This window comes from Drosophila obscura, unplaced genomic scaffold, assembly GCF_018151105.1.
Source record: "Drosophila obscura isolate BZ-5 IFL unplaced genomic scaffold, ASM1815110v1 contig_139, whole genome shotgun sequence".
NCBI classification, from domain to species: domain Eukaryota; kingdom Metazoa; phylum Arthropoda; class Insecta; order Diptera; family Drosophilidae; genus Drosophila; species Drosophila obscura.
Window position 1 is genome coordinate 290,098 of NW_024542723.1, and position 22,278 is coordinate 312,375.

General features: G+C 38.8%; 2 protein-coding genes across 4 annotated transcripts; one reads left to right on the plus strand and one right to left on the minus strand.

Moving 5' to 3' along the window:
* Positions 1-4,874: 4,874 nt before the first annotated feature.
* LOC111078158 (repressor of RNA polymerase III transcription MAF1 homolog) lies at positions 4,875-7,053 on the plus strand. The gene is made up of 4 exons (XM_022372702.2): positions 4,875-5,537; positions 5,592-5,838; positions 5,899-6,176; positions 6,516-7,053. The coding sequence occupies exons 1-4, from the start codon at positions 5,437-5,439 to the stop codon at positions 6,568-6,570; spliced, it is 681 nt and encodes a 226-aa protein (XP_022228394.1). The 5' UTR covers positions 4,875-5,436; the 3' UTR covers positions 6,571-7,053.
* LOC111078159 lies at positions 6,789-15,253 on the minus strand. 3 transcript variants are annotated; one of them, XR_005968537.1, is made up of 4 exons: positions 14,910-15,253; positions 7,729-7,841; positions 7,526-7,631; positions 6,789-6,985 (listed from the first exon to the last, which is right to left on the minus strand). XR_005968537.1 is itself a non-coding variant. In XM_022372703.2 (2 exons), exons 1-2 carry the CDS (start codon positions 15,243-15,245, stop codon positions 6,926-6,928), a joined length of 396 nt encoding a protein of 131 aa, XP_022228395.1. In that variant the 5' UTR covers positions 15,246-15,251; the 3' UTR covers positions 6,789-6,925. The 3 variants fall into 3 exon arrangements, 1 of the variants encoding a protein (XP_022228395.1); XR_005968538.1 differs by having other exon boundaries at positions 7,526-7,650; positions 7,681-7,841; XM_022372703.2 differs by lacking the exons at positions 7,526-7,631; positions 7,729-7,841 and having other exon boundaries at positions 14,910-15,251.
* Positions 15,254-22,278: the final 7,025 nt, after the last annotated feature.

Sequence of the window (22,278 nt, forward strand, 5' to 3'; positions counted from 1 at the left end):
TGACTTTCTTCTTGCCGCCACGGTATTTTGAACAATTGGAAGACCGAATCCGGGCCCGCAAGCAAGCGGTAGGGGAATTGTTCAAGGATTACCTGCCAGCTTACCAGATGTACGTGCGGCGACACGAACTACAAAGCTTAGCAGAGCTCACAATGATGGTCACCGTGTTCGAGAGCATCCAAGAGCGGACCATCCCGACCACTTTCGCACCACCGCGTAACACGCCAAGATACGCAAGGCCCTCAAAACCGACCACCAGCATCGAAAAAGGACAACGGCAACCACCATCCGACAGCCCAGCAACACGGGAAACAGCCACGCTAACCCCACGCTGGTCGGGGCCCATAATTGAACTGATATCCACAAAGCCCCTCAACGCGGGCCCGGAAACCAGGACGATAACCCCACGATAAACCGACAGCCGCCCTGTCGTACCCACGGCCGACGCCACACCGATCCTCGCCAACACAATGGAGTACCTTCCGCGTACTGACATGATTCTTAGCGCCATGCAACGAGCCATGCCTAGAGCCATGTCCGAGATCTTCGTCGCCCACACAAGTCGTTGCTGCGATACCAGAGGCGTCATCGCGACTCACCTGTTCACGTACCAGTCTGGCTGTAGTATAACACGAGTACTACACCCGGCGTACCAAAACATCGTACCCATGGTCGACACCACACCCATCGTCGCCCACATAAGCGACTACCAACGGAGGATCGAAACGCACAGCTCCTTCGACACAACCCTCTTACCCGAAGACCCCAGCCAGCCATTTGACTCCGAAGCCGCCGATCGAACCGAACATGAGCCCGAACCAGTCCCGGAGCCGTGGCCGCCGGACTTGGCCCCACAGACCCAAGCATCCGTCGCCCAAACAAGCCATTGGTCCAACAAAAGAGACATCGTCGAGGCCAGCCAGTTCATGCACCAGTCTGGAGACAATTCCACCCAAGTGTTCCGCCAGAGCTACAAAACTACTCCACCCACGTCCAACGCCTCCCCGATCATCGCCCACATAAGCGATTACCACCGAAGCATAGATCCGTCAAGCACATTTGACAAACCCATCCTTCCGAAAAACCCGAATCAAACCTTTGACCCCGGAGCCACCGAACCCACCGAAGACGACCCAGAACTACCGATGGATCCTTGGCCACTCGACATAGCACCGCAGATTCGAGAATGGCTGGACAAATAACTACCAAAGAAAACGGCCGAGAAAACCATCGTCATATGGGATAATCGACCCACCAAGCAAAATCCAACTACAAAGCACCCAGAACAGCAGAAAGGCCACGATCACAGACCGACGCCACGCTAAAGTGACGAGATTAACAGCGACGAATCCGGAGACTCGGCACAAGCCAAAGGACAGGGGTTTAACGAACCATGGTTCTAGCCATGTCTCGTCACAAACGGCGGAGGTCAGCGCATCCACGCTGGCCGGAGACAATAATCAAACTGATATCAACAGAGCTAACGAACCATGGCTCTAGCCACGGTTCTCCACAAATAGCGGTGTGTCAGCAACTCCGGGAAATAAAATAGTCTTAAGCAACGCACACAATTAATTAAGAACTCTCGATCAACAACTCTACACATTCTTGTCCACACAACAATTTAAAACACCCCACCTCTTGGGACATTTCGCAATCGACGGCCTACATAAGAAATATCATTTGCGTTATTTCACAATAAGTCAAGCCAGCATAAAATTATCGACTTACCACTCAACTTTCGCGATGCAGAGTTAGCAAAAACTCATTTTGAAACCAAATACCCAATTCCCAACTGCACCTTCCGGGATGCAGCATCAGCAAAACCACCCTGACCCACTAAAAATTGTCAACGAAGCACCAAACTTCGACCTAGTTACCACACCCCACAATTATTGTTATCCAATAGCCTTAAGTCAGCAAGAATTAATTATTTCCGGGTCTCAGGTGCGATCGCCAGCTGCATAAAAGGGCCAAGATCTGCCGAAAGAGCAGGCAGTCCATCAGCCCGAACACAAGACACTGCACTAGGCAGTCCATCAGCCCGAACACGAAACACTGACTACGCAGTCCACCAGCGCACCATACAACTACAAGCCAGAGTAGCAACGTAAAAGAATTAAGTGAATGAATAAATACTGAATAAACCAAGAACAACCAAAAACAAAACTCTCGCATCATCATTTACCGCTTGCCTACTGCATTTTCAAGCCAGCCCGACACCTGAAGTCACCTACAAACTACAAATTTTCTTGTAGCGGACCCTGGACAGACTGATGCATACCTCAGCCTGAAATAGGACCTCACAGACTATACAATACCAAGATTCTGCATGAGCGACAAAAAAGCTGTTCTATGGCGAGGCTTACCAGTGCGCCCCATGGACAGAGGGAGCGTGCGGGGTTTCAATTCTCTTTTGGGCTATGCTTCGTCTCTGACCGCAAGCCCGCTGCCCGACAGCTTCGTCTGTTCGTAAGAAACGAGCCGAGCGAGCTCGAAACCGCTCAGCAGAAGCTGGGCAGTGGGCCCAGCTTGATAAATTATAAAGTAAAAAAAGGGTTCAATACATGTTTGTACATTTCATTTTCATATCATATCTCTGCTCATATCTCCTAAACTAAAATTATCTTGAAAATTAGATTCGCTAAAGCTCTGGAAAATGTTCTACTAGATGTGTACATTTATTTTATTCAAAGCGTTCATAAAATATTTTGTAATATTTTAATATTTTATTGCCACCTCTTTTCGGCTGATTCTCCACTGTAAATACACACAGTACAAACAAATAACAACTTTAAATTTTAAAGTTTAAAACCAAAATCGACCTATTCAGGGCCGGATCAACCCTCAACCGGGCCCTGGGCAACCATCAATCTGGGGCCCTCCATTTTTTCACGCCAGTTCCTTCTTTTTTCATTGGAAATAAAAACTTATAAATTTTATGTTTGTTTAATTAATTTGTATGTTTATCAGTGGCTATTATATTTTGTATCCATTATTTGGAGTTTTGTTTTTTCAACAAATTTGCCTGTTAGCCTTAGGGGGGCCCTCGGCAACTGCTAATCCGGCCCTGGACCTATTCCCGTCGTCAGACTTCATATTCAAACATCCTGTCCGCCGGCCCCCCGGCGGGCCCCCCGGGGGGGCCCCCCCCCGTTGGCGTTTTCTGACGCTCGACTCACGCGTGTCGAGGCATTGACGAAGCCGAAAGCAGAGGCAAAGGCTAGCCTGAAAAAAATGGAAGAAATACCCGCGCGCCCGTCGCAACATCAGCTTTTCAAAACAAAACGAAAAAATATTTTATGAACGCTTTGAATAAAATAAATGTACACATCTAGTAGAACATTTTCCAGAGCTTTAGCGAATCTAATTTTCAAGATAATATTAGTTTAGGAGATATGAGCAGAGATAACATCCTTTATTTTTATATATTGTATTTATTTCCCACCCCCGCCCACTCTGCCCATTCCTCATTTATGTTGCGGCAGGTCAGCTCAGTTCGCTACATCACATCAGCCCTCAAAACAAAACGAAAAACCAATTCAAGCGGCCAAAAATTGTAGAGCCCATACACAAGCACAGTATGTGTGAATACATGGCACATTAAGCAGATTCTCATTCTCATTCCATTCCATTTCATTTTCTGATTGTATTCCATTTATTCCATAAGTCGCTTCTTAGCTTGGAAAACAATAAACCATCAATATAATTCTGACCAGAAAGAAAGAAGGTTGTTGATTATTAAACGGGAAATCACCAAGGGACTAGGAGACACATAGCTACTACAACTGGATTTATTGGACTCACAGTACATCTAAGTACTAGAATTGGATTCACTGGACACACAGTTCACCCAAGAACTGTAATTCGCGCGGTTCTCTTTTAGGCTAGCCTTTGCCTCTGTTTTCCGCTTCGTCAACAGAAAGCGACAGAATACACAAAGAAAATATTAAGTCTTACGACGGGAATAGGTCCAGGGCCGGATTAGCAGTTGCCTAGGGCCTTCTAGGGATAACAGAAAAATTTTGTTGAAAAAATAAAACTCCAAATAATGAATAAAAAATATAATAGCCACTGAGAAAAATACAAAATAAAGGAGAGCCCCAGATTGATGGTTGCCCAGGGCCCGGTTGAGGGTTGATCCGGCCCTGAATAGGTCGCTACATCACATCAGCCCTCAAAACAAAACGAAAAACCAATTCAAGCGGCCAACAATTGTAGAGCCCACACACAAGCACAGTATGTGTGAATACATGGCACACACACGTTTACGTAAACTGAAATCTCAAGCAAAGTCGGTTTCGGCAGCTAAAAATTATTCTACAAATTTTGGAGTGTACACGTACACAACACATGCATGCTTGCTGCCAGTCGGCTCGTGTGACGTCATGAGCCCAACGCGGCCATTCCCAAAGCCGAAGATCTGGGAACGTACGCTGCAAACTCAGCCGCGCCCCATTCGTTGTATGAACTGGCACATCTATATACTGTATGGTTAGTGGTACTAGGCTTAAATCAGCAATGACCAGATACTTCATTTGGGTATTTTTATTTTTTAAGATGCTTTTAAATATTCTGAAGTTTTGGTCACACTAATGAACAGTTCCATTATGAACTAGTTAAAAAATGATACAGTATCATCATATACATATAAATGTTCGAACACATACGTAATACGTCTTTAATTAATATTTTGTGGATTTCAATGTTTAAAACATAAATAAATAAAATTGGCTTCGTTAAAAAATATTTCAGTTGAAATTATGTACATTGTCCGATTGCAAAATATATAAAAATTTTGTTTTCATATACTCTTGTACAGAAATACATACATACATATGTATGTATTATACTTTTCTATTCCATGAAGCTGTTGAAAGATCATACATCATAATGACAAATAATATTTGAAACTTGTGTTGAGTTGATATTTTATCAATATTGTTAGTGTTAATAATAAAACAAACATCTCGAACGCCATTTATTTGTAGTCTTCGAATTCAATTGCTTACACACATACATATGTATGTATATAAATGTATATTTCGTACACGAATGTTATCAAATGAATTTAAAAATCCATATCCAACTAAATTATAAAACAAAATTGTCTAAAAAAAAAACTTCAAATTGCTTAAAGTTATTTGATTCAGATTTCAAGGTGTCATATTAATCAATTCGTTCTCGAGTATTCGGAAACAAAAATACATTTGAAGGTGAAATATAAACATAGAACATTCGAAAATCATGCTCAGAATATTTAAGTCTTGTCCTGTCTGGGGAAAACTTATGTTGGAGACATATCAATCAAAAAACGTTAAGTTAACGCAAATGTCAATAAGATTCGACTCTGCTTAAGTCGTTTTCTGATAAAATTTGCTAAAACAGTGTAAAATACGAGACACAAGTTATACAATTTGCAATTGATTGATCATCATGAAGCTACTGGAGAGTTCTCGTTTTGAAGCCATCAATAATGCACTTTCTATTCATACAAGCGGTATCACAATCTTTGGACGTATAGAAAGCTACTCCTGGTATGTAACTAAAACAATTAAGATAAATAAAATTTACATATTAAGTCTATACAGCAAAATGGTTGCTGCAGACAAAGTTTTATACAAGCGGTTTACGGCTGAAACCCATGGCCACGATCTTCAGGCACTATCGCCACCACAAACATTAGCCGACTTCTCACCTAATTTTTGTCGCAACAACAGTCACTCTGGCGACGAAGGTATCATTCTGTGCGATACTATTTCACGCAAAACTTTATTTTACTTAATTGCTACTTTAAACGCATCATTTGAGCCAGACTATGATTTTTCGGATGCAAAGGTAAGGAAGTTCTACTTATATCGTTTATTTAATATGTTAATATTTCTTCTATATTCGTAGTCACATGAGTTTAGTAAAGAGCCGTCTTTACAATGGGTCATGAACTCTATTCACTCAAACTTATCAGCATTAGCGGGAGATCAGTATCAAGTCTTGCGTCAGCCATTGTGGTCTGCCGTTGATGACGAAGTGAACTTATCGGAATGCGACATATATAGCTATAATCCAGATTTAAGTTCAGACCCATTTGGAGAACCTGGTTGTTTATGGTCTTTCAACTATTTTTTTTATAACAAAAAATTAAAACGAATTGTATTTTTTACAAGTCGAGCCGTAAAGTACGTTCTAATCTATTAGGGAGCGCGAATGCAGAGAGCTGATATCAAAATTGCCTGCTTGGCTGGAGTCGTTCATGCATGGTTGTTTTTGTTCTACTGATCTCTGCTGCATACACATGTATGACGGTAAAGGAAAACAAAAATTTAATTCATTAAAATTTTTAATATGACTGAATCGACAGAAAATAACCATGAAAAATAAATCAATCTAAGATCAGAAACGTATGTGCCAGTTGCGCTTGTGCAGCACAATTTTTAGCTCAGCAGGCAGTTTGGCTTACTAACTTTTCTGCACGCGTCTCATTACGTTTATGAGACACTATATTTTTTTTTTTTCAGCTCTCTTTATGCTGGAGAAACCTCGGATTTTTCAATGGAAGAGGATGTTTATTAAGGAATTCCAGCACAATTACTATTGAATCGGTCTTTCGTCTTTTCCCAAACATTTCCATTGAATAATAGTAAACAACCGGTTCTTATATATATATGAAAAAAGCAGGATAGAGCTGAAATGTTAAATTTTTAGACATTAAGCATACGTTGTGTATCTAACATAATGCAAGAGGATTAAAAATGGAAAACAAAAATTTTGGGATTAAAAAACTTACAAAATATTAATTACAAAACTTTATTTAAATAATATATATGTAGATTATTTAAATTGTACATTTTAATTTCTGAGGGTAAATATTTTGATTGTATGCCTTAAATATCATTTACGGAATAATTTCGAGCTTTTATTTATTTTGCTAGGTATTCGCCATTTTGTCCAGTCTTGGTTTATCATATTTTAGACTTAAAGATGCGTACTGAAAGTAAATATATTTTAAAAACTTTAAATGTGTAGTTGACTTTTTATATTATATTGTTATTATACATATCTATGATATCGATATTTTATTTATACATACATTTAAGCCTAGTACTCATTTCCTCCTTCGACTGCCTTATTAAGATTGAGTTCACTATTATTCCTTCTACTTTCTTTTCTCCATTCCTGTTCGGCTGCGAAATATAAAACATTTCTATATTTCGCTAATGCCCAGCAAAATAATATTGGTTGCCGTTCTAGTACGGTTGCCTTAAGGTTCCATCCGAATATCATTCCTGTGTTTGCTAGCTACACTTTGTTCTGATTCGAGTACTAGGCGTAAATATCGCAAAACATTATCTGTTCTCTTTTATTGGGGATTCCCCGAGAGAAATTTCCTCATCTTTTATTCGTCGTTACATATTAGGTTATAGGTCAAAACATTGACTGCATTCTTAAAATATGCCCAAGCACTTTGTGAGCTCTATCAGTAACCATACAGTATATATATAAGAAAGTTGATAAAACGGAAACGTACGAACTGTCGTAGTGCCGCCGCGCTGTCAAGGTTACCGGGGAAACGTGGTTCGCTTCGGCGCGACCCTGGGCGTTTGCTGGAAGTTTCAAAGGCGTGGATGTTTAGCCTAGGGAAGGAGAGGAGCAGCAGAAAGCCATCGATCAGCCAATCCTACAACGTTAACCCACGGAAGGTGAACAATACTATACGACCTATTTGCATACCTACTAAATATCAAAGAAAAAGTTCATAAAAATCGGGCCGATTCGGATGAATGAATATGTATGTGAAAAAATATTTTGTATATGGGCATTTCCATTGTGGCATTACGTTTCTTCTAAAAAATGTAAAATAAAATAATGAAAAAGTCGAGTTTTGAAAGAATACATTTTCCATTTGAAATGTACGAAGGTGCTATTTTTGTTTCCGGCCTAGGTAACTTCTAGCCATATTAGGACCAAATAGTCATTTGCATAAAAATGTTTGGACTTTTATGGATTAAACACACAGGCAGGCTTTTCAAAACGAAAAGTCAGGCGCTACCGCACTCGTAAAACGCTGCTAGACTTTTCCGTTTTTTTATGTTTTTTTTTATACCCGTACTCAAAAAAGAGTTAAGGGGTATATTAGATTTGTGGTAAAAGTGGATGTGTGTAACGCAGAGAGGAAACGTTTCCGACCCCATAAAGTATATATATTTTTGATCGGCATCATAGCCGAGTCGATATAGCCATGTCTGTCTGTCCGGGCGCGCCCGATGAGCGCCTAGATCTCAGAGACTATAAGAGCTAGGGCAACCAAATTTGGTTTCCAGACTCATGTGACTCAGTTACAAGAGTATTTCAAAATTTTGCCCCGCCCCCTTCCGCCCCCACAAAGAACGAAAATCTGTGGCAGGCACATTTTTAAAGATACGAGAAACCTAAAAACGCAGTATCGTAGAGAATGCCCATATATACCAGACTGCTGAATCTGAATCAGATTGGTTCATAATTATAGCCAGAATGGCGAATTTTCAGTTGCTTCCCCTGCCCCCTCCTGTCCACGACAACACAATTTCATATTTCCTTCTCGCTCGCACACTCTGCCGCGTATACAGTGCGCGAGCATCCTAAAAGAAGATTATAGAATCTGAATGGTACATCTATAATATACATGTTAGATATAAAATATACATTGTAAGATGGGTGGTAACAGATGTAGCAAAAAAATTTAAAATGTAAAATTTTTTTTAAAATTCTAAAATTTAAAAAAATCATATGCTCAAAAATGTAAATACTGACTGAGTACGGGTATAAGTAGAGTCGCGTCTTTAGAAGCGACTCACACGTTCCTTCTCGTTTTATATTAAGTTACTTTCAAATTAACAAATTCCTCGCCGAAACGAAATGTAAACGGCTTTTTATACAACTAAACAAATCTTAATTTCAAAAGGAAAAAATAGATGACTTAATGATGCATTGACATGAATTTGACACTATTACCATTGCAATTGAACTTGTGCCCTTTTTATACCCGTACTCAAAAAAGAGTAAAGGGGTATATTAGAATTGTGGTAAAAGTGAATGTGTGCAACGCAGAGAAGGAAACGTTTCCGACCCCATAAAGTATATATATTCCTGATCAGCATCAATAGCCGAGTCGACATAGCCATGTCCGTCTGTCCGTCCGTCCGTCTGGCCGTCTGTCCGTCTTGATGAGCGCCTAGATCCCAGAGACTATAAGAGCTAGAGAAACCAAATGTGGTTTCCAGACTCATGTGATATCACACTGCTACAAGTGTATTTCAAAGTTTCGCCCCGCCACCACAAAGGACGAAATCTGTGGCAGGCAAAATTTTAAAGATACGATAAAACTGAAAACGTAGTATCGTAGAGAATGACCATATCTACCAGATTGCCGAATCTGAATCAGATCGGATCATAATTATAGCCAGAATGAAGAAATTAATTTTCTGTTGGTTCCCCTCCTTCTCCAGCGCTGCTGACGCTACTGATTCTCTTTCTCGCTCTCACACTCTGCCGCGTTCAGTGCGCGAGCAACCCCTAGCGGAGGAGATGTAGAATCTAAATGGTACATGTACAATCTACATGTTAGATGTAGAATATACATTGTAGATGTAGATAACAGATGTAGTAAAAAAATGTATATGTAGTAATATATGTATTGACTGAGTACGAGTATAAGTAGAGTCGCGTCCCCAGAAGCGACTCACACGTTCCTTCTCGTTATAAATAATTTGTATATAAACACCAACCTCAAAATTAGATCTGAAAAAATTGGTCAGGGCATACAAAAAATGTGAATTAATCTTAACAGCCGTGGCAGCCCGATTTGGCTATCGGTAAATCTCTGTTAACGCGTGGGTATAACAGCAGTACATTTGGCGATTAACAGTAAAAAGGGTAAGCAAATTCACAAAAGTGTATTCCAGTAAAAAAAGTAAAACGCAAAGTGAATGTAAAAACCGGAGCCTGCCTGATTGCTCATTTTTTCAGCTATTTCTTCAGCAATCGAATTTGTTTCTTTACTCGCACAACTATCAAGCATTGGTGTCCTTGATTATAAAGTTATAGTTAGCGTGTCTCTTTTCTTTGCGTTATTTTTTTAATTTTTTGCTAAGTATCTACATTTTAATGCGGTCAAAATAATAGTAGTGCTACAGACACCTTTAAAAATTATTCAATCTACTGCATTTTTTGCAAGGCTTTCATTGTTAAACAATGCTTGAATGATTTATTTAGCAGTTTCATGCTTTTTTAGTTTCGTTTTCATTCATTTGGTGCCGATATCATGGGGCGCGGCAAATACTCTAGAGCGGAAAAGCGTTCGTGCTTAAAGGGCTATTGGTTGCTTAGCATTTGCGTTAAAGATTATAATTTAATGACACGAAGCCCAAGGAAAAAATGTTTACTGCCAAAAAAAAACATACAGTCGCATGTTGCTAGGGAATACCCAAATTGACCATTGTAAACGTGGAGGAATATTTTATTTTCGAACGAGTTCAGCTATTATGATCAGAAATGATAAGAAATAAGAACCATAAAGCAAAAGACGCAATCAACGAAGTTATTCGGCAAAATATCAGTAGATCAATCAATCAATTAGGGAATACCCAAATTGATCATTGTAAAAGTGGAGGAATATTTTATTTTCGAAGGAGTCCAAAATTGCTTTGTCTTGTAGCCTGGTATCTCGTTAGTATCTAAGACTGCCACGGTTATCTGAATTTTACAGAAAATATGCTGCAAAAACCGTTTAAACTGCGCCATCGTAAACAATGGTTTGGGCGAGATTTTCCAGTTACGGAATTTGACCATTATATGTGTTAAAAACATATTGGATCGTCATTCATACATTTAAATATCAACCGAAAAGATTCTACCTTATATGCATCTGAGGATAAAGATCCGAAGGACAGTCCCAAAGTTGCCAAAGAGTGGTTCGCTGCTAATAGAGTAAATTCATTCATTCGGATCGATCACCCGATCTCAATCTAATAGCTTTTTCACACTGGCGACCATCCACCATCCATTTCTGGGATGGTCCGTAAGGTTTTGCCGTTCCGAAAATTTCCCAGTTATTCCACCATCCATCTGGGATGTCACAACAAAAAATCGGAATTCACTACGAAAATGTAAACAATTACAGACAGGAATATAGTAAAAAAACAACAACAAAACATCTGATATGTCAGAATTGTCTCAGGCACAAAAACTCGGTTTGTGGACTATTCTCATTTATGAATGATCTGCAAAACTCATGTAGGAGATTGCACACGCTATGGGCTGACAGCCTTCCGATTATTCTGTACTCAGAAAAAGAACCCAAAGTATACGGCTATACAAAACTTAGCTTTAAAAACCCCTCGTTGTTTTCGGGTACATCTTTCTCCCAAAATGTCCCAAACCGCTTCTCAACAAACATAGAATATATATTTGTATTTAAAACATCGATTGGATTTAGTAGAAGCAGTCACAAATGACCACGCTTCAGTGTATTCAAAATTGAGTTAGCTCCATGCCAAAGCGTCGTGCAGGCGGCAGAGCTGGCATAGGCTACTCAAATAAATCTTAAAACTAATTTCGAATATACAGTTGTTATATTGGATATAAAGAACACTCCCAGAAGATTTTGTTTGACCTTGGTCTCTTTAAAAGACTCTCTTATGAAAAATTACACTGCTATTATTTTGACCAACCCGTTTTTGAGGTACTTCAACATTTTAACTTTTTTTTTTTTAAATATTTATGGTTTATTCTGAGTTGCATTCTATTATTACAATTTGCAATTAAGGTAGTCTCAACGAAAACTAAAATTGTTTTGGGGAAGTGCTCGTAAGTCTTTTTTTTAAGGATCTATGAAAAGTCATATTGGCACTACTATGATCAATATAAATAGTTATTTCAATACAATTCGCAAACAATTAAGTTTCAGTCAGCTGAACCAAAAGCCATAAAACGGCGGGATGGGTATGGACAGAAAAATTTCGTGGGATTTTGTCGAGTATTGATTTTGTTTCGATTTTATATTTATACATCCTGCATTCGTCATGATGTTATACATAGCTTTTAAAGCACCACGATCGTATTTTTTTAAATGGCTTGGGTTCCCACGCTAACAAACATTTTTAACACGCGGTGATCATGGAAGATCTTATTAATGGTCGTCATACTAATTCCCAAAGATACCTCAATCTCACGGTATGCGACAAAAATTAATTTTAAACAACCTTAACAAAATTCATCGTGCAACGAAGGACATCCACGATTAAATTAGCGATACCAGTTTTTTACATTGGCAATGTATGGTGCTTCATAAATAAAAGTTGAAACAAGCTGATCTAAGCTTTCTTGGCTTAAAAATCCACCTCAAATATGGTAGAAAATCATGACAAAGAAATTTCCATTTTTGCCTGAGATGAATTTTTGATTTATTGTTAATTGATATCAAACGTGGTCGTACATGAAAAGGTTGTCAGGCAGGCTCCGGTTTTCACATTCACTTCGCGTTTTACTTTTCAGCAAAAAGTCATACTTTTAATTTCAGGGCGCTCTGGAATACACTTTTGTGAACTGGTTTACTCTTTGTACTGTTAAGCGCCAAATTGACTGCTGTTATACCCACGCGTTAGTGCCCAGCTCATACAAAGAGGCCTCTGTTATGTTTGAAATGAATTCCCTTTTTGTTTCTGCCCTGACCAATTTTTTCAGATCTAGTTTTGAAATTGGTTTAAATAAAAATGAAAGGGCACAAGCTCAATTGCACTGGTAATGATGTCAAATTCATGTTAATGCATCATTAAGTCATCTATTTTTTATACCCGTACTCAAAAAAGAGTTAAGGGGTATATTAGTTTTGTGGTAAAAGTGGATGTGTGTAACGCAGAGAAGGAAACGTTTCCGACCCCGTAAAGTATATTCTTGATTAACACCAATAGCCGAGTCGATAGAGCCATGTCTGTCTGTCCGTCTTGTTTGTCGCCTGGATCTCAGAGACTATAAGAGCTAGGGCAACCAAATTTGGTTTCCAGACTCATGGAATATCACACTGCTACAAGTGTATTTAAAAATTTCGCCCCGCCCCCTTCCGCACCCACAAAGGACGAAAATCTGTGGCAGGCACAATTTTAAAGATACGATAAAACTGAAGACGCAGTATCGTAGAGAATGACCATATCTACCAGATTGCCGAATCTGAATCAGATCGGATCATAATTATAGCCAGATCTTGCTGGTGGATGTGGGGGAAGCAACTGAACATTAATTTCTTTACTCTGGCTATATTAATATACGGCAATTGGGCAGCAACTGAACATTAATTTCTTTACTCTGGCTATATTAATATACGGAAATTGGGTAGATATAGTCATTCTCTACGATACTGCGTTTTAAGTTTTATCGTAAATGCTTCATTTTTCGAATGAATGAACGGGTCTTCCTGAAGGAGGCGGGGGAAGCAACTGAAAATTAATTTCTTCATTCTGGCTATATGGTCATTCTCTACGATACTGCGTTTTTAGTTTTATCGTATCTTTAAAAATGTGCCTGCCACAGATTTTCGTTCTTTGTGGGGGCGGAAGGGGGCGGGGCAAAATTTTGAAATACACTTGTAACAGTGGGATATCACATGAGTCTGGAAACCAAATTTGGTTGCCCTAGCTCTTATAGTCTCTGAGATCTAGGCGCTCATCGAGACAGACAGACAGACGGACAGACAGACATGGCTATATCGACTCGGCTATTGATGCTGATCAAGAATATGTATACTTTATGGGGTCGGAAACGTTTCCTTCTCTGCGTTACACACATCCACTTTTACCACAAATCTAATATACCACTTAACTCTTTTTTGAGTACGGGTATAAAAATGTAAAATTCTACATAAATCATAAGATTTCAAATTTATATACTGACTGAGTACGGGTATAAAAGTAGTCGCGTCCCCAGAAACGACTCACACGCTCCTTCTCGTTATTTTTCTATTTTACTTTTAAACTAAATGTTTATATATTCTAAGTTTCTCTTATCGTTTATAGCCCTTTTCAGCCATTTTTGTATCGATTCGACCAATATTACTGTGATCTATAGCGTAATTTTTTCACACCCCTCTGTAAGTTCTGTTTTTAAGTACTTTTTACGTTTTATAATGTTCTGGTCCAATAGACTCAATGCATTTTTCGTTTTTCACTTCGATTCCCTCATTTACGGAGTAAGTTTTCGCTGAACTTTTTGCTGTGTATGTTAGAGCAGTAAAGGTGACAGAAGTAGGAGATAAGAGCGGGCTGCAGAAATTTTACAGTTACGATTTATTTCTATTTTGCTTTACCCTATGCCAAAAAATTAGCTTTTTGGCGATCATTCGAATAGACTCATAGGCTGCAATTTTAGTTACTAATAAGCAAGGTAAAAGGTGCATTTAATTTTTTTTTTTTTTATTCATCGATAAAAGAAATCCGCATTCCCAACACCAGCTGCTGATATATGGGCCCAAATATCTCCCATGACTTACGAGGAAAATTATTATAAGGTTTAAACCTTATAGTAAGTTATTAAATATATAAATAAATGTCCCATGATCTTCTGGCATCGCTACAGCGTTCACGTTCTTTGTTATAAGCTCTATATTTAATTTTCTATAGACAATTGTATTAATTCGGAAACAAAAACCATTAACGAGGCAGATTTTTTTAAATAAATTTTTAAAACTGCTTAAAGCAAATTTTGAAAAATAAATGAAGCTAGTTTACAGTATACATTTGATTTTCAGTGCTAAGGTTCAGAAGTTATACCACTTCTAAGTTTTTCAGTTTGAATGGTTCATTTAAGCTTTGAGACACTATAAAAATGGCTTCGTTAAATAGAATAAAATACATTGTGAATTGCATTTAAAGACATTCACTTACTTCTGAAAATATTGGAAAGGAACCTTTTTTTAGCAAACTTTCGCCCAAAACGTTTGAAGTTAAGATTTTTTCCACGTTTTTACAGTCCCGAACCATTGAGAAATTTCGTGACAAACTCAGCTTCTGATAGGTGATCGAGCGATTCAAAACATTGTACAGTTCATAATTAGTTGGTGGGGAGCATGAACAGTTTTTGTTTAGCCAAAATTCATCAATTGAAGAAGATGCAATTTCGAATGTCCGCTTTAAGACATCTTTAGGTATTCTCTTGGATGGAAATTTTCCGGACTGGAACTGTCGCGTTGTTTTACCTACTCCTTTTTTCATTTTATACATAGAAATAACCAACATATATGTATGTGTGTAAGAATATGTATGCTGTGCGTTAACATAGCATCGATAGGTTGGCATTGATTTGGAACAGTGATTGGTAGAACACGTAATGATTTTAGTTTCATAATTTATAGCCTCCTTACACTGCTCTGCACTTTTCTACGCGAATATTGACTGCAAGAGAAACAAAGTCTTATAGATGCATTAAAATTTATTTGACACTATTACCAAAGCAATTCATCTTCTTCGCTTAACAAAGCCGAACAAGGCATAAGCTTATGGCAAAATTAAATTCAACTACTTCATGAACAGAAACAGGAGTTCTAAGTCAAACATCTCAGTCTAGGTTAATACCCTCCGCACACTGAGCCCATTCCGGGGAACTGGTGGCTATTTTTGAAATATGTGAAACACCGATTCCCACTGGCACCATCTACCATCCCCCATCCATGATAAATAGCTGATGCACACAATTTGGTGCGGCGAAAAATCTTTTTCTTTTATAATTTAAATGAATTTTAATAATTGTTCAGTGGTTGTGAATTTGATTCAGCACCAAAATATATTCTTGCACAATCTAATCATGTTGCTTGAAATGAATAATGATAATAAGGCCGAATATATTCGGCAAGCTCTCAAGCAAGCCGGTCGTGTTTCTGCATCGCTCACGCATTTTTCGCCTAATCAAAAAAAAAAACAAAAATTTAAAAATAAACTTATAAACTTATAAACTGTAATTAATTCAATTTGGTCTTAAGTATCGGAGTTACACACATATTCATATTTTATAAAGCTTGTGTATACTCAGTGTTTTAAATTGATTTATTAACTTATAATTTTTCTGTGGCTGCCGAACAAACATACATACATACATACAGCTAACAGTGGAGCGTTGCATTGCATTGTTTTTGTTTAGACAATTGTTATTGCTATTCGATCGGTTGCTTTGCTTTGACTCATCGACTCATTTCTCTTTGGCACTCACCGTTCTCGCGCATAATCCGTTGCACTGCCTACTCACTCTCTGGATTTCACGCGAGCTGCACTCTGGCTTTCACTCTCACCATACGACGCCTGCATTCTTCGTTTATGGACTAATATCTCGGCGCCTCTGCTTTGCTTTATTGGAGTTCGCCGTTAGCTTTCGTCACTTCGCTGCGCCGTCTGCCCTGTATATATGTACATACATACGTACATACATAACTGCTGATCATCGTGCTCTTTCTGCTGCTGCTGCTGCCTGGTCTCTCATCTAGCTTGTCCTCTCAGTGCGTCTTTTTTCTCGCTGTGCACAGTGACCCAACAGCTGTTGAAAATGGCTCTTATCTGCAGTGCAAAGAAATGCGAATTTGGTGGCACCATTAACGGTGATTCCTACCTCAGCTGCTGGCTTTGTGATAATTACGCTCATATAAAATGTGCTGGAGGTGGTCACTTTGGACGTCTTAATGACTTAATATCGAAACGGTCTAACTTAGTCATGTTTGGCCTGCAGGGAGATTGAGGCGGAAATGCGCACCTTTATGAGACAAACGAGGAATGGTTTCCAAGATGTTCGGAAGCAATTCAATGCTCTCAACGAGAAGTTCCTTACGTTGGAATCGCAATTTCTGGGCCTCAAACTCTTGAGCGAGTCACCAAGGAGGAAAATACCGAACAACAACCTACTGCTGGTCTTACCTAGTGTAACGCCTGCCTCTCACCTACAACCGATGGACTCATTTTCTACTCCTAGTGGCCAACCTTCACCGATGGATGCCCATCCGCCATCGGCGGATCCAGCCTTTCTCACGCCTAACAACATAGTAGTTGCCTCAAAAATCCATACCCCTGTCAATTTAACTTCGGACTCAGTTGCCAGTGATGGAATCCCTAACAGTAACCAGCTTCCAGTTGCAAATGATTTGCCGGTCTCTGTTACATTGAATGGTGATGGATCGGCAGCCTCTTCTAGCTCCTCAGCTCCCGCCCTGAGACTTTTAGGAGTAGCTCCACCAGCTCGCTTTTCCGGTGTTCCACTCAGTGCGGTGGTCCCCCGCAAAGCAATCTTTGTCTCTCGTCTTATTCCCGAAGCCACACCGGATGATGTCAAACTACATCTAAGCTCTTATCTTCAATCGCGAAGCAGGCTTCCGGTGTTCCACTCAGTGCGGTGGTCCCCCCAAAGCAATCTGCCGTCTACCCGAAGCCACACCGGATGATGTCAAACTACATCTAAGCTCTTATTTTCAATCGCCGCCGGATAACTTTATTATAACTAAATTTAATTTTACACATAAGCGTAATATCTCATCTTTCAAAATTCTTCTTCCCGATTCTCTTGTATCCAAAGCTTTGGAACCGGCTGCATGGTCTGAGCACACTATTATGCATGAATTTCTGCCTAGAGACTCTACCCAGAATCCTCGAGTTACTCTCCCTAAGATTTCAAAAAACTAAGGAACCATTTCTCCATCCAATATCAGAACGTACGCAGTCTTTTAGGTAAATTGTCTAAAATACATACGGACAGTGCCTCTTTTGAATTCGACGCTATCGACATAACTGAAACCTGGCTTAACTCCTCTGTCTCTGATCACGAAATTCTCGTCCACAAGTTCACCACTTATAGAATGGATCGTCCATCATTCGCTGGTGGGGTTCTAATTGCATTGAAAACAGCATTTGCATCCGAGCTGTTTCCATTCTACAACATCCATGGTATCGAATTCGTTGCAGTCAAAATCCGTATTGGAACAGCATATATCTTTTTGACCTGTTCTTATATCCCACCCAGATCTGATGCCGTTGTTTATTTGAACCACCTTTCTGCAATTCGGTCTGTAGTTTCTGCTTTAGGCTGTGCTGATCAGATACTAGTTATGGGTGACTTTAACATCCCATCTCTATCTTGGCAACAGGATGATTCAAACATGTTGCTACCTGGAAGTCAACATGATTTCGTCGAGGGGGTAACTGACGTCTCGCTTGCCCAAATTAACTCTGTCAGAAATAATAGAGATAGACTGTTAGATCTCAGATATTTGTCAGCGATGCCTCTCGTACAACGGTTTTAAGAGGCAATCCGATATCTTTTCCCGAAGATCCGCATCATCCTACTTTATCTATATTTTTCAAGGTCTCTATTACTAACACCATTTTACCTTCAAAAAGTCGTATAAAATGTTTTCGCAAAACTAATTTTATCGATCTTTGTCTACATCTCTCGCAAGTTGATTGGTCCTTTCTTCAGTCCTCATCTCATATAGAGCCTACTGTCAATCTGTTTTACGAAACATTATACTCTGCCCTCGATACCTACGTCCTGAAGTCACCGTATTTGTTTCCTCTAAGCCTCCGTGGTTTTCCAAGTATCTGTCTTACCTAAAAAATAAAAAATCTCGGCTCTACAAAAAGTACCAGATAACTGGTTCTTTGTCTGTCTTTGTTCAATATTCTTCGGTTCGCTCTCAATTTCTTACGGTCAATAAGAAATGTTATAACGTATATCTTTCCCAATGTGGCAAAAATTTCCGTAGTAATCCCAAAAAATTCTTTTCGTTCGTCAACTCAAAACGCAAGTCTAACGCGTTCCCTTCTTCCCTTCAGTTACAGTCTGAAACAGAAACTTCAGATCAAGGAATTGCAAATTTATTTGCCACCTTCTTTCAATCGACGTACTCCTCGGATACTTATGACTCCTCCACCCCTTATCCATATCATCTACCTCATGTTAATAACGTGTTTCTTCCCTTCCTTGATGAAAGTACAGTCTTCGAAGGGTTGTCATCAATTGACATCTGTTTCTCTGCGGGTCCAGATAAAGTTCCGAGCTGTATTTTAAAATACTGCGCTTAAGCCCTATTTCATCCTTTGACCTTCTTATTTAATTTATCCCTGGAGCATTCTCGCCTCCCCATGAGCTGGAATGAATCCTACCTTATTCCTCTTCACATGAAAGGGTCCAGATCTAATATCGAAAATTATCGTGGTATTGCTAAACTATCTGCCATTCCGAAGTTGCTCGATCACCTTTTTACTCGTCAATTGCAACACGCATGTTCTAGCATTTTATCCCCGACGCAACATGGTTTTTTTAGACATCGATCAACATCTACTAACCTTTTAGAATTCTCGTCTCTAATCAACCGAGGATTTCAAAGTGGCTTGCAGACTGACGTCTTTTTTACAGATTTCAGTAAAGATTTTGATTCTGTTAATCATACTTTGCTGATCCATAAACTCTCTTTATTAGGGTTTCCCACAAATCTTGTAAATTGGATATCATCGTACCTGTCGAATCGCACACAGCGTGTTTTGTTTAACAATGTCTTATCGAATGTTGTGCAAGTAACCTCTGGAGTTCCTCAAGGAAGTCATTTAGGTCCGCTTCTTTTCAAATTGGTTTGTGAACGACCTGCCCCAAGTTATTTTGCACTCAGTTACTTTAATGTATGCTGATGACGTTAAAATATGTTTTTCCTTTTCCGACTGGTACTTGCATACTCGCCTACAACTTGACCTTGATGAATTAAGCATTTGGTGTTCAAATAACCTACTTTTCTTGAACCATTCTAAGTGCAAACTTATGACTTTTCACCGCCGTGCACCACATTTGGTCTCCTATTCTCTAGGACTCCATGTTCTGGATCGAATCTCCACATCAAATGACTTAGGAGTCCTTTTCGATCACAAGCTATGTTTTAATAGCCATATTGCTTCAACTGTTAACAAAGCTAAGGGAGTTCTAATGTTTATTAAGCGTTGGTCAAAAGAGTTTTTACGATCCGTATATAACTAAAGCACTGTACGTCTCGTTGGTTCGCCGGATTGTGAACTCCCAAACGCTTTTGGGATGAATCGATTTTTCGGTTCCCTCCAGACCAACCCGTACTTTCCGCCCCATCCGATTATCCATATGTAGATCTAATTACTCCCAGCATGAACCTTTCCGGGTTTTATGCAATAATTATAATTACTTGTACCATTTAATATCCCCCGAATTATCCCTTGAAAAATTATATTTAACATTTATCATTACCTTAGTTTAGAAAATGTGTAAATTGTATCTTTCCTTTCTCTCTTGTACATATATAATTAGTTTGTTTTTTATTCCTATTCCATAATTAGCAGATAACACTAGTCAACACGATTTTTCCTCAAGGAACAAAACGAACTTTTTCTTAAAGATTTGGGGCTTAGAAATGGTTTGATGATATTTTTTTTTTTCTATGGCAGAACTTTTTTTTGAAGAATTTTTGAAGGCTGGTATCTTTTTTTTAAGATTTTTTCAGAGGAAGCGCTTGTTTTTTTCACATAACTCTAGTATCTTACGTTTGGTTATAAAGAACTTTGCTATTTTGAAAAGATAATTAAAACAGCTAGAAGTTAAGCCCAAACACTTTGTGATTACAGCTTACCGTCTGGGAAATATAAAGCATTGAAATGCAAAAATGATGATTTTTGTGCGGTATTTTTTACGAAATTTTGACTTTAAAAACTCAGGAAAAGTCGAAAAAAAATTATATCCCGTGTCCTCTATTTTTTTGTGTATAGGTGCATTAATTTGGCGTCGTTCCAGGTATCGCTCATTAAAATTTATGGAGAGACTTTGGAGCTAAAATTCGTTAACTAAACCTAAAATATGGAAAAAATGAAGAAAAAATACCTTTTGGAAGGTTGCGGGCCCAATAGCAAATATACCCAGACGTAAGATACTAGAGTTATGTGAAAAAAACAAGCGCTTCCTCTGAAAAAATCTTTAAAAAAAATACCAGACTTCAAAAATTCTTAAAAAAAAAGTTCTGCCATAGAAAAAAAACCATAATTCTTTAAAAAATTTTAAATCTTCATATCTATCAGAAAAAGTCGGTTTGGATCCTTGAGGGAAAAAAAGTTCAATTTTGTCGAGTAGTGTAATTGTTAATTGAAATAAATAAATAAAAAAAAAAAAAAAAATTGAAAATTGACGAGGAGAATTTATTGGAGTGGATATCTGTTTTGAAAACACTGAAGCGTGGTCATTTGTGACTGATTACAATCAATGTTTTAAATACAAATACATATTCTATGTTTCTGTGAAGCGGTTTGGGACATTTTGGGAGAAATATGTACCCGAAAACAACGAGGGGTTTTTAAAGCTAAGTTTTGTACAGCCGTATACTTTGGGTTCTTTTTCTGAGTACAGAATAATCGGAAGGCTGTCAGCCCATAGCGTGTGCAATCTCCTGCATGAGTTTTGCAGATCATTCATAAATGAGAGGATCCCAGAGGATAGTCCACAAACCGACGCACGTGCTGTTAGAGGCAGAGACATTTGTTAATGTTGATATCTAGAAGTTATATAGGGATACTTCCACCTAAGGTTAAGGTCATCAACAATAAACAGGTATTCAGAGGCTTGAATACTGAGGCTTAAAGTCAACAATTATAACAGATGGCTATGTTCCCATGCGGCCCCGCCGGCCAGCTCTCGATACCACGGCTGAGTAGTTCCCCTTGTCTGATAAATGTAAACAATGTGTGACGCATACGAGTTCTCGGCACATAACAAACAAGGAGCCTACATTAGCCACCCTCTGATGGATAAGCTGCAGCTGTCCTAATCCATGCCTACGCCACGCGTCCTCCCTTTAAGGTAATTTAAGGCTTTATGTTCGTTCAATATTCTTAGTTAAATATTTTAATAATTTAAATTTTGATTTTCATATTATGCATTGGTGTAGATAAATAAATAAATGATAATACAAATAAATAAATACCACCTACCAAATCAACAAAACGTTTAGTAAAAAAGGGAATATATCTTTTCTTCAGACAGCCTCTTGTTTTCACTTACTTTTGCGTTTTCCGTTTTCGACCAACGACCAACGCTGACTTTTCATTTTGAGGCGCTCCGACATTCGCAAAAGTGAGATTTATATACACCTGAACTAATAAGCGCAAAACTTACTGCTGTTATACCAACGCGTTAGAGCAAGCCTATATAAAAAGGCCTCTGTTGTGCTTAACAGAGTTTTTTTTATCAAAAAGGCACAAGCTCAATTGCCCTGCCAAT